At 42.7% G+C, this 17362-nt stretch overlaps 1 protein-coding gene and 1 non-coding gene across 6 annotated transcripts in view; one reads left to right on the top strand and one right to left on the bottom strand.

Annotated features, from left to right (window-relative positions):
* Window positions 1-17362, bottom strand: part of TRPS1 (transcriptional repressor GATA binding 1) — a 312669-nt gene that overhangs the window by 199612 nt on the left and 95695 nt on the right. For all 5 annotated transcript variants that reach the window (XM_038745286.1, XM_038745287.1, XM_038745288.1 and 2 more), the window contains one exon: window positions 1664-2270. In XM_038745286.1, coding sequence (XP_038601214.1) covers window positions 1664-2270 — 607 coding nt within the window. The remainder of the gene's footprint in view (window positions 1-1663; window positions 2271-17362) is intronic.
* LOC119927711 lies at window positions 9025-9162 on the top strand. The gene has a single exon (XR_005450688.1). It is a non-coding gene; the product is annotated as a small nucleolar RNA SNORA7 (small nucleolar RNA).

Here is a 17362-nt window from a genome sequence, read left to right as displayed (position 1 = left end):
AAATGGATTAAATTAGTGAACCCCATTGCGCAAATTATTCCAAGTGGAAACACAATATTCACATTAGGATATTCTCAACATGTAGTAGAAGTCTCACAATGATCAAATGTGTCTTTAAACTCAGAACTGTCCAGGAGTCCCCTTCAATTAATCCTACACCAGGATAAAGAGCACCTGTCCACCAACAGCAATAAAATGACCTAACTTCAGGTGAATGGCCACTTTTAATATCAAAAGCCCTGCAGAGCAATACAGATGTTAAAACCTAAGGTTCTAGGGTAACAGTCAAAAATCAAATATTATACGCTCATTGTAAAAGAGCATTTAATTTATAATTTTAAATCATCTGACCCAATATTTCAGATTTCTGGAATTTCTTCATCTCCAAATCAGAACGCAAAGAGTTTTTCAAGGCCTTCAAGAAAATGTTCTTGTTCTTAAAAACCCCAAGAAAGGCTTCTAAAGAGGCTTCTCAGGCAAGGGTTGAGTGAATAAATGTGCTACTGTAAGGAATGATCGACAAGAATATTCCCCACACTATGAGTTCCATGGAACAAAGAGGTCTGTAATCCAGGAGTTTCTAGATAATTCATTTGGCCATCAGACATTTTTCAGGGTTTTTATATGACCAGGAACTTCTTTCAGGGGTACGAATCCTGAAATTCTAACGTTATAATACAAACAATTCAAGAGTGTTCTTCGAGGTTCCAAGTACCACTACTCATCTATTTTAAATGCCCCCAAGGTAAATGCTCTTTGGCAGGAATCAAGACCTATTTTCTTATTTTTGACATTAATAAACACAGTGCAATTTTGATGGTCTGCAACGCTGTTGGGAAAGCTAGCTTCCAGTAATATCATCCGTCCAGGAGCAGCTTCCAAATCGCTGGTGAAGATGCAAAAGAGTCTGAGAATTTAAATGGAAAATAGCACCTCTGGATTCTTTAACATAAAAAAATCGCTTATTCAGAATGCGTGACTCTTCAGGAACAGTAAAAAAATCCTGACCATGCTGATCCCTTCAAGTAATGAAAGATGGAAAATTTCACTGACCCAAGAGGTCTTTTTTGAAGGCAGAACTGTGAAAGAGTAAGTAGCTTAGTTGTTATGAAGACAGGGGATGGAGGGGTGTTAGTTCTCCTTCTGAGGTTGCCAATACCCTTCACATCTACTGTTATCTCACTTTTTCCTCCATTTATTGGCGACATAACAACAAGCCTGCATTTTGTATGTAATTACACTGATCTTTTTAACCAACCATTATATTTCTGAAGTTACAGCTCACAGAGTTTTCTATTCTTAGTGACTTGATTCTCAGATAACAATGAGCTTATAAACAGCACTTTAAAATGAAAGAAGTGCTAGTAATTTCACATATATCCCCTTCAGGGGTACTGCACCTTGTTTTCTCTATCAGTGGTTCATCTTCTCTTTGAATAACCTCTAATAATGAAGGGCCCCTATTCAATCGGAGCTCATGTCAAAAACAAAGCATTCTTGACCTACAGACTGTGTTTCCTCCTGCGTTTGTGGAAGAATCTCTGTCCATCTGGAGTGGGGCGACGCCACCCCTAGCAAAAGAAGTAACCCTAAAATGAGAGAACACGCGTCTTAGGGGACAGTGAAGAGAGACATTCTGTTGCAAACGAGTTAGGTTTCCTACCCGTAAAAGAGACTGGGACTCATCCTTAGACTTGGTATCGCCTGTGGCTGGATACGGCTGAGAGAGGGGTCCGGACTTCTCTCCTCCTCCTGCAGGCACCCCCTGAAGAAAACCCTTGGTCTCCACAGCCATGCCGTAGATGGGCCGAGAAAGGTGTGCGGCTTCTACGTTTGGGCTATCCCTTAAAGGCTTTGGCTGCTCTTGGCTGGCAGAGCCGGGGGTGAGAAGGCCGAGTCCCGCCTGGGTATAGGACGGGCTCCCCCTCAAAATGTCCGTCCCTCTCCAGGTCACACCGCGTAAATCGTCACTGGAACTGTCGGTCCAGGTTTTGTCTTTAAGCCCTTCTTTATCGTCCACCTTCTCCCTCTTCACCGCACTGTCAGAAACTGACTCTCCCGTTTTGGGGTCGGGGTTGAGCAAACTGTAGACCTTTAGGTCAATTTTGGGCTCCTCCTTGATGGCAGACGTGCCATGGCTGTCCTCCTCTCCATTGGCTGTAGTGACGTCCAATTCCAGGCAATGCGCAGTGTTGAAGTGCTCTAGTAGTGCTTGGGTATCGGCAGCTGTGAAGCTGCACTGACGACATTTGTAGCAGTTATGAGCTCTCCTGGAAGAGGAGAAGGGAGGAAACAAAGAATAGTAATTAAATCTTAAAGCACATTTTAAAATTGCTCTATTTCCTGCATTTCATCTCACAAAATACGTGAGGCGGGATGAAATTCAAATTCACTACTCCCAACACACAGAAATTGAAATGAAAATAACAGGTCCACTGAATTCCTTAAAAAGAACGGGAGTATCCCTTACGTTGCGTCGTCGGCAGCACAAAAAGCCTTCCAAAAGGTGAACACCAGAACAACTTTTTTGTTTCAATTTTGATGGTATTTATTAAGTGCTTACTACATGTCCAGCTCTGTTCTACGAACTGGGGTAGATAAAGGTTTATCAGGGTGGACCCAGTCCATGGAGAAGCAGCGTGGCTTAGTGGAAAGAGCCCGGGCTTGGGAGCCAGAGGTTGTGGGTTCCAATCCCAGATCCGCCACTAGTCAGCTGTGTGACTTTAGGCAAGTCACTTAACTTCTCTGGGCCTCAGTTAGCTCATCTGTAAAATGGGGATGAAGACTGTGAGCCCCGTGTGGGACAACCTGATGACCTTGTATCTACTCCAGCGCTTAGAACAGTGCTCGGCACATAGTAAGCGCTTAACAAATACCAACATTATTATTATTATTATTATTATGTCTCATAGGGCTCTCAGCCTAGGTCCCAAGGAGGGAGGATTTTCACCATATCTCAATCTTCCTTTTTGCTGCCGACCCCTTGCCCACATCCTCCGTCTGTCCACCACTCTCCTCAACAAGCCCTACTAAAGTCCAAAGCTCACTTCCTCCAGGAGGCCTTCCCAGACTGAGTCCCCCTTTTCCTCTGTTCCTACTCCCTCTCCATTGTGCCTACTCCCTCCCTCTGCTCAGCCCCCCTCCCCACCCCATAGCACTTATGTATATTTACACATATCTATTTTTCTATTGATTTTATTAGTGTGTATATATCTATAATTCTATTTATCAATTTTGATGCTACTACTGCCTGTCTACTTGTTTTGTTGTCTGTCTCCCCCTTCTATTTAGACTGTGAGCCCATCAGGCCTTCCCAGATTGAACCCCAACCTTTTCCTCTATTCCTCCTTCCCTCCCCATTACCCCTACTCCCTCCCTCTGCTCTACCCCCCAACCCCACAGCACTTGTATATATATATATATATATATATAATTATAGCTATCTACACATTAATAAAATGAACAGAATAATAACTATGTATATGTATATACATATATACATATAATATATACACATATATATTTAAAATATACATATGTAATAATATATACATATTTATTATTCTGTTCATTTTATTAATGTGTAGATAGCTATAATTCTATTTATTTACATGAATGCTATTGATGCCTGTCCACTTGCTTTGTTTTGTTGTCTGTCTCCCCCGTTCTAGTGTGTAAGCCCGTTGGTTAGGGACTGTCTCTATTTGCTGCAGAATTGTACTTTCCAAGCACTTTGTACAGTGCTCTGCACACAGTAAATGCTCAATAAATACGACTGAATGAATGAATGAACCTTATCCACCCTCCACATTTCCTAATGGCTCACTTCCCTATATGCCCTCCCTTCTGTGTCACATATGCACTTGGGTCTTAAAGCACTTGGATTTTCATCCTACCCCCAAAGCACAGATGTACATATTCATTTGTAAATTTGTTTCTAAGTCTGTCTCTCCCTCTAAGCTGTGAGTTCCCTATGGGCAGTTTTCCTGTCTCCCTACTCCATTCTACTGTACTCTCCGAAGAGTTCAGTACATCATCAGTCGTATTTATTGAGCGCTTACTATGTGCAGAGCACTGTACTAAGCGCTTGGGAAGTACAAATTGGCAACATATAGAGACAGTCCCTACCCAACAGTGAGTTCTCTGCTCAAAGCAGTTGACCAGTAAATACCATTGATCGACTGATCGAACGAGAAGTTAATCTCCACTTTACAGAGAGGTAACGGAGGTACAGAGAAGTTAAGTGACTTACCTAAGGTCACACAGCAGACAAGTGGCGCAGGCCTGATTATCAGGCCAGTGCTCTTTCCAAAAGGCCCTGCCTCTTCTCTGCTACTGGTCTGATAGCTTTGTTATTCAAAGACCCACTTATTGTTCCTTCATTACTGACAGTATAATTCTGAATTTTTGAAAATATTACTGTAGATTCATATATTTTTTCCTTTGGTTCAATCAACATCCTAAACACTTTTACTTCCTATTTACTTAATTATTCTAATGCTAATGTGAGGTATTTTCAACACCTGGATGATAGAGAAGCCACACTTCTTTCTGAAACTTAACTGTATACCAGTGTGGATAATCTGCTACAGCATTTAAAAGATCCATTTAGTAAAATAATTTTAGATCATCAGTAAAGAGTCGTTTGATGACAAAGGAAACTAACCCTACAGTTACCAAAATAATGAAAGGTAAACAATTCTTATTTGACCCCAAAAGGAAATATTAAATTAAATATTAAATATTAAATTATACTACTTGGTATAAGACCGGTCCAGAGATTGTTTTGCTAATTATCCAAATCTCTTGTTATGTCAAAAAATTGAAATAATTAGGACCTGGCAGGAAAAGGGATTGAATAACAATGGGAATGAATTTACTTCATCAAAATTAAGACTACTGGTAAGGTGTAGTTTTAGAATAATAGACTTGAGATACTCTACTTTAGTATCATGAACAAGAGCACCTTAGAAAACACAGTGTTACTACACTGGAACTATGTGGTTCAAGATTTTTTTTTTTTGGTCATTTCATTTGTTTTGTTTTCATTGGCATTTGTTAAGCGCTTACTGTGTGCTAGGAACTGTACTAAGCACCGGACATTTTACACAAAAGTAACATATTTTCCTTAATAAGTTGATATAGAAGTATATACATGAGGCTCTATAGCAGCATAGTTTAGTGGAGAGAGCATGGGTTTGGGAGTCAGAGATCGTGGGTTCTAATCCTGGCTCTGCTAATTGTCTGCTGTGTGACCTTGGGCAGGCCACTTTCATTCATTCATTCAATCGTATTTATTGAGCACTTACTGTGTGCAGAGCACTGTACTAAGCGCTTGGTAAGTACAAGTTGGCAACATATAGTGACGGTGGCAACATATAGTGACGGTCCCTACCCAACAGCGGGCTCACAGTCTAGAAGGGGGAGACAGACAACAAAACAAAACATATTAACAAAATAAAATAAATAGAATAGTAAATATGTACAAGTAAAATAGAGTAATAAATCGTATGCCGAGAGTCAGGAGTTTTTGCCTCATGCGTAGGTTGATTGGTAGCCACTGGAGATTTTTGAGGAGGAGAGTAACATGCCCAGAGCGTTTCTGCATAAAGATGATCTGGGCAGCAGCATGAAGTATAGATTGAACTTAACTTCTCTATGCCTCAGTTATCTCACCTGTAAAATGGGGATTAAGACTGTGAGCCCCACATGGGACAACCTGATTAACTTGTTTCTACCCCAGCGCTTAGAACAGTGCTTTGCACATAGTAAGCACTTAACAAATACCATTATTATTATTATTATAACCACCAAACCCAACTCTGTCAGCAAACTGTTCCCTCAATAGGTAATGCAAGTTTCAACACTGGATCTGGTCACATTAGGAAATAAGCCTGTTATTCTCAGCCAGTTTAGGCAAAACTGATGGCCCTGTCCGAATCCCAATTCACTGCTGTGACAATTCGGGTTAACGAAAACTTGAGTACAGTGGACAAAGTGGTTTAGAATGTAAATAAGCTGTGATAAAATACTGTCTAGTAATGAAATTCTAACTCAATTCTAAAATGGAATTACCAAAATGAATTATCTCCTCTAAGAAAATAAAGATGCCTACAAAAGATACCTTCAGAAAAGAATAGAGACAAGTATAAAAGCACAAGAAAAAGTTGAACAATATTCAATCCGAAGCTAAGAATTCTACTTCAGGACTCTCCAAACGAATCTCCAAATATCCTTAAAAGGAGTCAATCAAATCTGAAGGCTATATTCATGACTAATTTCTCTCCTAGCTTAGCCCATTCCATGAAATTGACTTACAGGCATCAGGCCTTTTCAATGTAACTTTTTATTTTAATTTAATATGTGCTTTCTATTAAATGAATCACAATACTGTTTTTTCAAGATATCTGAGCAAGCCCTGTTGAATTAATAATGTCTTATGATCCTATCTTTAAAAGAGATCCCTTACGTTAAACTTATCAAAGCATATGCTCCCACCATAGAAGACACTAAGAATATGGAAGAAAAGAAAATAATGATTGCATTTATTAAGCGCTTACGATGTGCAAAGCACTGTTCGAAGCGCTGGGGAGGTACAAGGTGATCAGTTTGTCCCACGGAGGGCTCACATTCTTAATCAATCAATCAATCGTATTTATTGAGCGCTTACTGTGTGCAGAGCACTGTATTAAGCGCTTGGGAAGTACAAGTTTGCAACACACAGAGACAGTGCCTACCCAACAGTGGGCTCACAGTCTAATCCCCATTATACGGATGAGATAACTGAGGTACAGAGAAGTGAAGTGACTTAACCAAAGTCACACACTGACAATAGGTGGATCTGGGATTTGAGCCCATGACCTCTGACTCCAAAGCCTGTGCTCTTTCCACTGAGCCAGACACTCAATCAGTTACAATAATAATTACGGTATTTGTTAAGTGCTTGCTATTGGCCAAATAAAAATAAAGGTTATCAGGTTATCAATCAATCAATCAATCAATCGCATTTATTGAGCGCTTACTATGTGCAGAGCACTGTACTAAGCGCTTGGGAAGTACAGATTGGCATCACATAGAGACAGTCCCTACCCAACAGTGGGCTCACAGTCTAAAAGGGGGAGACGGAGAACAGAACCAAACATACCAACAAAATAAAATAAGTAGGATAGAAATGTACAAGTAAAATAAATAAATAAATAAATAAATAGAGTAATAAATATGTACAACCATATATACATATATACAGGTGCTGTGGGGAAGGGAAGGAGGTAAGACGGGGGGATGGAGAGGGGGACGAGGGGGAGAGGAAGGAAGGGGCTCAGTCTGGGAAGGCCTCCTGGAGGAGGAGGAGGTTATCCCACATGGGGCTCACAGTCTTAATCCCCATTTTGCAGATGAGGGCACTCAGAGAGAGGAGTCAAGTGGCTTGACCACAGTCACACAGCAGACAAGTTGCAGAGGCAGGATTAGAATCTACGTCCTCTGACTCCCAAGCCCCTGCTTTCCACTAAGCCACGCTGTCTCCCTGGATATTAGCTGCTCTCTTTGTCCACTACAACCCATCTCAGATTATCATCTGTAAAATGGGGATTGAGACTGTGAGCCCCACGTGGGACCAGGGACTGTGTCCAACCCGATTCTTTAGACTGTGAGCCCACTGTTGGGTAGGGACTGTCTCTATATGTTGCCAATTTGTATTCCCAAGCGCTTAGTACAGTGCTCTGCACACAGTAAGCGCTCAATAAATACGTTTGATGATGATGATTTGCTTGTAACCACCCCGGTGTTTGGAACAGTGCTTGGCACATAAATATAATAATTATGGTACTTGTTAAGTGCTTACTATGTGCCAAGCCCTGGTTTAAGCGCTGAGGTAGATTCAAGATTGACGCAGCGTGGCTCAGTGGAAAGAGCCCGGGCTTTGGAGTCAGAGGTCATGGGTTCAAATCCCAGCTCTGCCAACTGTCAGCTGGGTGACATTGGGCAAGTCACTTCACTTCTCTGTGCCTCAGTTACCTCATCTGTAAAATGGGGATGAAGACTGTGAGCCCCCCCGTGGGACAACCTGATCACCCTGTAACCTCCCCAGGGCTTAGAACAGTGCTTTGCACATAGTAAGCGCTTAATAAATGTCATTATTATTATCATTATTATTAAGAAGACTGTGAGCCCACTTCTAGACTGTGAGCCCACCGTTGGGTAGGGACCATCTCTATATGTTGCCAACTTGTACTTCCCAAGCGCTTAGCACAGTGCTCTGCACACAGTAAGTGCTCAATAAATACGATCGAATGAATGAATGAATTATCAAACTAATCTATTCCCTCTCCCCATTGTCATCACTCCAGACACTAATCTCTCGCTCCCATCTTCCCCCACGCCAGAAGTACTAATAACACTGATAATAGTAATAATGGCATTCAAGTGTTTCCTTCATGCAGAGCACTATTCTAAATGCTGGGAGAGATAACAAGATAACCAGATCCCACATGGGACTCACAGTCTAAGGCCGCGGGAGAACAGTTATTAAATTTCCTTTCTGCATATACAGGAATTTGAGGCACATAGAAGTAAGTTATTTGGCCAAGGTCATACAGCAGACAACTGGCAGAACTGCTTCCCTAGAGAAGCAGCGTGCCTCAGTGGAAAGAGCACGGGCTTTGGAGTCAGAGGTCATGGGTTCAAATCCTGGCTCCGCCAATTGTCAGCGGTGTGACTTTAGGCAAGTCACTTCACTGGGCCTCAGTTCCCTCATCTGTAAAATGGGGATGCAGACTGTGAGCCCCCCGTGGGACAACCTCATCACCTTGTCACCTCCCCAGCGTTTAGAACAGTGCTTTGCACATAGTAAGTGCTTAATAAATGCCATCATTATTATTATTATCATTCTCTGAAAGACTACAGTTCTTCCTACCTTTCTAACCCTTCTAAAATCAGATTTCCAGGAGGACTGCCACGATTATTTTTCAATCTGTCAAGTTATATCCCCCCAGCTGCCACTTTAACACTACCTAAGCACTAAATCCCCTCTCGGCGTCGCACCTGGAGAGTTTCCAGTCCTCTACCAGCCTTGGCTAAGGGAGGGAGAGTCAAGCAGAGTCCTACCCATTCCATTTCTAGCTTGGCCAGTGGCTAGTGAGTGGAAGGCAATCTGCTAAAAGTTAAAACTCACCTGTGCTGGGCAGCAGCAGCATGGGAGAGAGTAGAAGGTGGGGCCTCAAGGTTACTGCACAGAAGGAGGCAATTGTAAACCACTTCCCTATTTTTACCGAGAAAACTCTATGGATTCATGGATACACTACCAAACCGATTGCAGATGGAGAGCAGGGCATTCTGAGATGTAATAATAATAATAATAATGATGGCATTTGTTAAGCGCTTACTATATGCCAAGCACTGTTCTAAGCGCTGGAGCACTGCTCTAAGTGCTGGACACTGTTCTAAGCGCTGGATGTGTCCGTGGTGCCGCTTAGGGTTGGAAACGACTCGACGGCAAAGGACCAAACAAGAAGCACTAAATACACACAAACCACTCCTAAGCACTTATGTGCTTAGAGAAGCAGCGTGGCTCAGTGGAAAGAGCCCGGGCTTGGGAGTCAGAGGTCATGGGTTCTAATCCCAGCTCCACCGCTTGTCCACTGTGTGACCTTGGGCAAATCACTTAACTTCTCTGGGCCTCCGTTACCTCATCTGTAAAATGGGGATGAAGACTGTGAGCCTCACGTGGGACAACCTGATGACCCTGTATTTACCCCAGCGCTTAGAACAGTGCTTGGCACATAGTAAGCACTTAAATACCCACATTATGTTATTATTATTATGTGTACAACTTGCATACTTAATACAATAAACATGCAATACAGTATGCAAGATATACACATAAGTACACATTACACATTAAAGGGCTTAAGTACTGCTAGAGATAATCATTCTTTCTATCTGAAATTTATTTTAGGGTGTGTTTACTTAACTAGACTGTAAACTCTTTAAGGGCAGAGATCATGTCTACTAATTCTGCTGAATTCTCTAGGCGCTTATTAGTATAGTGTTGTGCAGCCAGAAGGCCCTCAATAAAGCACTCAATCACCTTGTCCCCTTCTAGCACACCTCGTTACTCTAATGCTAACCTTCTCCCTGCACTTCAATCTCGTCTATCACATCAGTGACCACTCGCCCACGTCCTGACTCTGCCTTGGAATGCCCTCCCTCCTCATATCCGACAGAAAATTACTCTCCCCACTTCAAGGCTTACTGAAGGCACATCTCTTCCAAGAGGCCTTCCCTGACTAAGCCCTCTTTTCCTTTTCTTCAATTCCCTTCTGCATTGATTCATTCATTCAATCGCATTTATTGAGTGCTCATCTTGTGCAGAGCACTACACTAGGCGCTTGGAAAGTACAATTCAGCAAAAGAGAAAATCTCTACATCGCCCTGACTTGCTCTCTTTATTCATCCCCCCACCTCCCAGCCCCACAGCACTTAAATACATATCTGTAATTTATTTATGTAAATTAATGTCTGTCTCACCCTGTACACTATAAGCTCACTGTGGGTAGGGAATGTGTCTGTTATATTGCCATAGTGTACTCTCCCAAGTGCCTAGTACATTGCTCTTCACATAGTAAGCTCTCAACAAATACGATTGACAATACATACTACTGATCGGGAGCTATTTTCATGGGCTACTTCAGCACCTTGTCGACGGTGATACTGAAAAATGGAATAAAATAATGTGCCACGTGGGATTGGGAAGCTGAACAGCAATATTAATGGTCTATTTCTGCGCAGTTAATACAGGCTAAACACCAGCTTGTAATCACCAACACAAGACCTGATTTATCATAAGTAGTAGGCATTGTGGTTGAACTCAAGATCAAAGAGTAGTAACTTTTTAAATATATCATCATCTGACAGCAGTGCCTAAAGGACATATTCCTGCTGCTATACACAGTGCTGAAAGATAATTCCAATCTTTCACTAGTGATAAAAAGACAGTATAGAGTAAAATGACATCCCAACCATGCAGACAGCTGAAACTCACATTCCTGGGGACTGAAAACACCATTTATTCAATCATATTTATTGAGCGCTTACTGTGTGCAGAACACTACTAAGCAAAAGAAGCAGATTGGCCTAATGGAAAGAAAACATGCCTGGGAGTCTGGGGGCCTGGGTTCTAATCCCATCTCCTACACTTGTCTGCTGTGTGAACTTGGGCAAGTCACTTCACTTCTCTGTGTCTCAGTTACCTCACCTGTAAAATGGGGATTAAGACTGTGAGGCTTATGGGGGGCCGGGACTAAGTCCAACTGATTATCTTTTACATCCTGCAGTACTTAATACAGTTTTTCCTGGTATATAATAAGCACCTAAAAATACCGTAAAAAATAAAGTCTTCTCACCCACATAGAAATAACCTTCACAGAGCAAGAAACCCCATCTGCCTCTAGCCACACAAATTTTAAACGGGTATCTATGTGATTCTGTCAGTGAAGCACCCATTAATATTATGGACATGGTTAGCAGAAAATACCAAAACTAGCTGGATGATAATGATCCCCAAATCAAAAAGTTACTTGGAATAAAAGAGCAATGGATCCTAGCACCTTGTACCCTAGCGAGGGAACATAGGTGGGAGGATTGGGATGGGTAACTGGAGAAAATCAAGGTTATTACAGACAGAAATGGAAGATGTCTATCCTCTGCCTCAAAAGTATATATGCATACATAGCTAATTCTTTGACAAGTTTATATAACTCCACCTTCATTTCTATCAATAGACAAATCTTTAAGCATTGGAACAATGCCTGGAGGACCTCTTGAACCCCTTCCACCACTGAGGATGAGGTATTAAAAAGAAAATTCCATATTCCAACCAAGACATCACTGTGGAGTGAGCATTTAATGGCACGGAGTGTAAGTTCCTCGTAGGCAGGGAATGTGTCTACCAGCGCTGTTGTACTGTACTTTCCCAAGTTCTTAATACAGTGCTCTTTGTAGAGTAAGCACTCAATAAATGATTAACTGATTGACTGAGTGCCCAAGTGCTTAGTACAGAGCTCTACAAATGGTAAGAGCTCAATAAGATTAATTGATCGCATCAGTTTAGGCCTCAAAGAATGCTAAAATTCCTAAACCTAACGGATACACCAACCAAACCATAAACTTAAGAAGATGCCCAATTCAACTGTCTGTGCACATTCTTCCTCAATATTTCGAATAATGAGAAAACATCCTAAGATTTCAAAAAGTCCACTGGTGACAAAAGCAATCGTGGACTCATTGCTTTTTACGGCTGGCAAGAACTTAAACTGAAACGTTCTAGATCGGCTATTGAAGAATGTGAATAGCTAGAATGAACTAAGATTAATTAAGATTAACTAGATCTAGAATCGCTAAATGTGAGTTTTGACAATAGTGGGGCATAGCAGGCAGGATCTCTGCTGCACATCCAGTACACAAGAATTGTAAGGAACAATCAATCAATCAATCGTATTTATTGAGCGCTTACTATGTGCAGAGCACTGTACTAAGCGCTTGGGAAGTACAAATTGGCAACATATAGAGAAAGTCCCTACCCAACAGTGGGCTCACAGTCTAAACGAACAGTTTCAAAAACTAACCATGGGGTTCACCCAGCTTATCAATAGTGTGGCCTAGTGGATAGAGCACGGGCCTATGAGTCAGAAGGACTTGGGTTCTAATCCTGCCTCTGCCATTTGTCTGTGTGACCCTGGTCAAGTAGCTTTCAATTCTCTGTGCCTCAGTTACCTCATCTGTAAAATGGGGATTAAGACTGTGAGCCTATGTTGAGCCTATGGTGGGACAGGGACTGTGTCTAACCTGATTAGTTTGTATCTACCCCACGGTGTAGAACAGTGCTTGACACATAGTAAGTGCTTAGCAAATACCACCATCATTTCACACTTCATCCAATCGTATTTATTGAGCATTTACTGTGTGCAGAGCACTATGAAACGCTTGGAAAGTACAATTTAGTGACAAATAGAGACAATCCCTACCCAACAATGGGCTCACAGTCTAGAAGGTCATCAGCAGACACTTTAGCAGACCTGTACTTTGGTGCCTAGTGAAAAAACCTGGCTGTCTCATAAAACATATCAAGATCCTCTAATATCAAGATACTGAAGATCCTCATCTTCCACTCCCTTCTGTTTCATCCTGACTTGCTCCCTTTGCTACTCCCCTCTCCCCACACCTCACAGCACTTATGTATTATACCTGTAATTTTATTTATTTGTATTGGTGTCTATTTGTATTGACGTCTGCCTCTCCCGACTCTACACTGTGAGCTCGATGTGGGCAGGGATTGTCACTCTTTATTGCTGTACTGTACTTTCCCAATAATAATAATGATGGCATTTGTTAAGTGCTTACTACGTGCGAAGCACTGTTCTAAGTGCCGGATACAAGGTGATCAGGTTGTCCCATGTGGGGCTCACAGTCTTCATCTCCATTTTACAGATGATGGAACTGAGGCACAGAGAAGTGAAGTGACTTGCCCAGAGTCACACAGCTGACAAGTGGTGGAGTTGGGATTAGAACCCACGACCTCTGACTCCCAAGCCCGGGCTCTTTCCACTGAGCCACGCTGCTTCTCCCAAGCGCTTTTTACAGTGCTCTATACAGAGTAAGCACTTAATAAATATGACTGAACGAATGGATGAATAATACTGATGAAGATGATATTGTGATCGGGCTAATACTGATGAAGGTCACAGTCTGTCCGCTGACACCAAAGCACTAGTCATCCCATTACTGTTTCACCGCACGCAGCATGTGTGCAGAATGGAGGACAGCAGGGTTTGGTTGCTGTATAGTAAAGGAAGTGAGAGAACCAGAACAACAAGGCAAACAAGCATTTTAGAGACTCGGGGAAGTAAATCTGCAGAGGAGGTGACACTGCAGTGAAGAGTTAGGAGGGAGTAAAAGAAGACAGACCAAGCCATTTAAAGGCAAGGATACATGGGAGGAGTCAGAACAAAACTAAGATGCCAAGCAGTGGAAATAGCAACGCTGCAAGGTACCGGAACAATGGTTACCAGCACAGACCGTGAAAGAAATGATTAGATAACATCTTATCGGTCATACTGATAAGATTAAAACCTTATCAAAGCTATCTGCAGTGCCTGAAGGTCGGATGTGTAATTCCGCACACCAAATTGGGCATACTGTGAGTCATAATGCATTTCAGTCATTCTATGAATATGTGTTGGTTGCTTTCTGAAAACTGGAACTCTTGGAATTCGATTCGAATTTAACATTAAAGATGGTTAGAGGCTTGCCTTATTTCCCTGTTTGTGATATTAGTGGGCAAGGAATGTGTCTATTGTTATAGTGGACTCTCCCAAACACTTAGTACACTACTCTGAAGAGTACAGAAGAGGATGGGGCGGGAGGGGTGGAACAGGGAGGGCTAGGCACTCCAAGAGTCCTTTTAATCAATCAATCAATCAACTGTATTTGTTGAGCTATTGCTGTGTGCAGAGTGCTGTACTGGGCACTTGGAAGAGTACAACAGAACAGAGTTGGTAGACATGTCTTCTGCCCACAGTGAGCTTAGAGTGCATTTACGCCCTCATTTCCTCTTCTCCCACTGCCTTCTGTATCCCCCTTGCACTTGGATTTGCTCCCTTTATTCACCCTTCCCTCAGCCCCATAGTACTTAGGCAAATAGCCACAATTGATTTTTATCTGTATCAGTGTCTGTCTTCCCTGTTAGACTGTAGGCTCGTTATGGACAGGGGCTGTGTCTACTAGCCGTTGTACTCTCCTGAATGCTTGGTACAGTGCTCTGTGCAGAGTGGGTGCTCAGTGAATGCCACTGATTGATTGACGGATAGCCTAATTTATGCTTGAGGAAATGTCTCCTCCCTCGGTGAGATGGAATCCCTTGTGGTTCGGATCAGATGAAGAGGCAGAGGGAGTGAGGGTGAGACGCTTTGCAGATGCCACAGCTGGCAAGGGGACCCAGGATTCCTGGAACCCTGGCATAACCTACTGGATTACTGCATCAGCCTCCTCTCTGATCTCCCATCATCCTGTCTCTCCCCACTTCAATCTATACTTCATGGTGCTTCCCGGATCATCTTTGTGCAGAAACGCTCTGGGCATGTTACTCCCCTCCTCAAAAATCTCCAGTGGCTACCAATCAACCTGCGCATCAGGCAGAAACTCCTCACCCTGGGCTTCAAGGCCATCCATCACCTCACCCCCTCCTACCTCACCTCCCTTCTTTCCTTCTCCAGCCCAGCCCGCACTCTCCGCTCCTCTGCCGCCAATCTCCTCACTGGGCCTCATTCTCGCCTGTCCCGCCATCGACCCCTGGCCCACGTCCTGCCCCTGGCCTGGAATGCCCTCCCTCAGCACATCCGCCAAGCTAGCTCTCTTCCTCCCTTCAAGGCCCTACTGAGAGCTCACCTCCTCCAGGAGGCCTTCCCAGACTGAGCCCCCTCCTTCCTCTCCCCCTTCTCCCCTTCCCCATCCCTCCCACCTTACCTCCTTTCCCTCCCACAGCACCTGTATGCATGTATATATGTTTGTAAAGACTTATTACTCTATCTATTTTACTTGTACATATTTATTCTATTTATTTTATTTTGTTAATATGTTTTGTTTTGTTGTCTGTCTCCCCCTTCTAGACTGTGAACCCGCTGTTGGGTAGGGACCGTCTCTATATGTTGCCAACTTGTACTTCCCAAGCGCTAGTACAGTGCTCTGCACACAGTAAGCACTCAATAAATACGACTGAATGAATGAATGAACCTACGAGGACCTGAGCAACATGCTTTGCACGAGTTCGTCCTCTAGACCTTAAGCTCACTGTGGGCGGGGATTGTGTCTGTGATATTGTCACACTCTCCCAAGTGCTTAGTACAGTGCTCTGCACTCAGGAAGTGCTCAATAAATGCTACTGACTGACTGACTCATAGTATGCTCTCAATAAATACGATTGAATGAATGAATACCAAACATCACTACAAAAATTGTACCTGGAAGATTGCCCCATCTACTTCCTAATTCAAATGACAGTATAGTGAAATGTTAGGCTTGTCTGAAGTTACTTTGACTGTAAGTGAAAAAAAAAACCTCCATTCCTTTGTCTCGGTTTGCTTCTGGAATCCAAAATAGAGGGTCCTAAAACTAAAATCTCTAATTGGAGTCCAGCATCCCACTCCAACCTCAAGATAGGAATGGTGAGGCCATATATGTGGTTACACTGTTTAGAAATTAGAATAATATGGGAATCTCAAACACAAATTCAAACAAAACCACTTTAAAGAGACACAAATTAAGACTTAAAAAATTAGAGTTCACAATTCACTGATTTTTGTTGTTGTTGTTGTTGTTTAGCAAACCCTCTTTCCTCAAGGCAAAACCACTATTTAGGGTGTGTCATCAGACAGTCATAGCCGAGAGGATTAGAATTCAGAGTAAATGCAAAGTAACAATCTTGAAAATAAATTGTGTGTGAATGAGGTAGAGTTACTTTTCTTTTTACAAGGAGCCTCCTAAAAGAATGTGAAACCATATTGCTTAAACAACCACATCACTCACCCTGGCACTGTAACAACCTTGATATCTTTGGATCCCAGGCTGACCCCTTCAAGGACAATCTCTTCTTTGGACACCAGGTTCCCTTATTTTATTCCTAAAATAACCTCATTTCCAAGATATTAACAGAACAAATAAAAAAAAAATTAGGAATTTGAGCCTCCCATAAATCTGCACTTCCCTGATCTCTAAAAATCCCCAGATGAATTAATTCTGGTATTTACTAAGCACTTACTGTGGGCCAAGGACTCTACTAAAAGTGCTGGGTTAATCAGGCCCCACACAGTCTCTGGCCCACATGAGGCTCTAAGTTTAAGCGGGAGGGAGAACGGGTATTGAATGACCATTTTATAGATGATGAAACCGAGGACCAGGTAAGTTAAGTAAAATTCCCAAAGTCACCTAAAAGGCAAATGACTGAGCCAGAATTAGAATCCAGGTTCTCTGACTCTCAGGCCCAGAGACTCTTCCCACTAGGCCACGCCATTTCCCAGATCTGAGAGATATCTTAATCCTTTTTTTAGGAGAGATGAACAACTCATACCTCCACCCAGAGTCCAGGCCCCTGGACCCCTGCCCAGAAAATGGACTCGCCCACCAAGCCTCAAACCCAGAGACCGAGAGTCTGTTCACTGCCCCGGTTTGAAATTCCTGCTCGGGTGGCCAACTCCCAGACTCTTGACACGTCCTGGCAAGAATACTACTTTGATCCAGGCCACTACGGCACCCCTGAAAGGGACTGTCGGCTGAGGGTGACACTGTCAAGCTGCCAGAATGAAAAATAAAA

The sequence above is a fragment of the Tachyglossus aculeatus genome, chromosome 4 (assembly GCF_015852505.1).
Source record: "Tachyglossus aculeatus isolate mTacAcu1 chromosome 4, mTacAcu1.pri, whole genome shotgun sequence".
Lineage (NCBI taxonomy): Eukaryota > Metazoa > Chordata > Mammalia > Monotremata > Tachyglossidae > Tachyglossus > Tachyglossus aculeatus.
The sequence above is the reverse complement of the archived record's forward strand: the minus strand, read 5'-3'. Positions and strand labels throughout refer to the sequence as shown.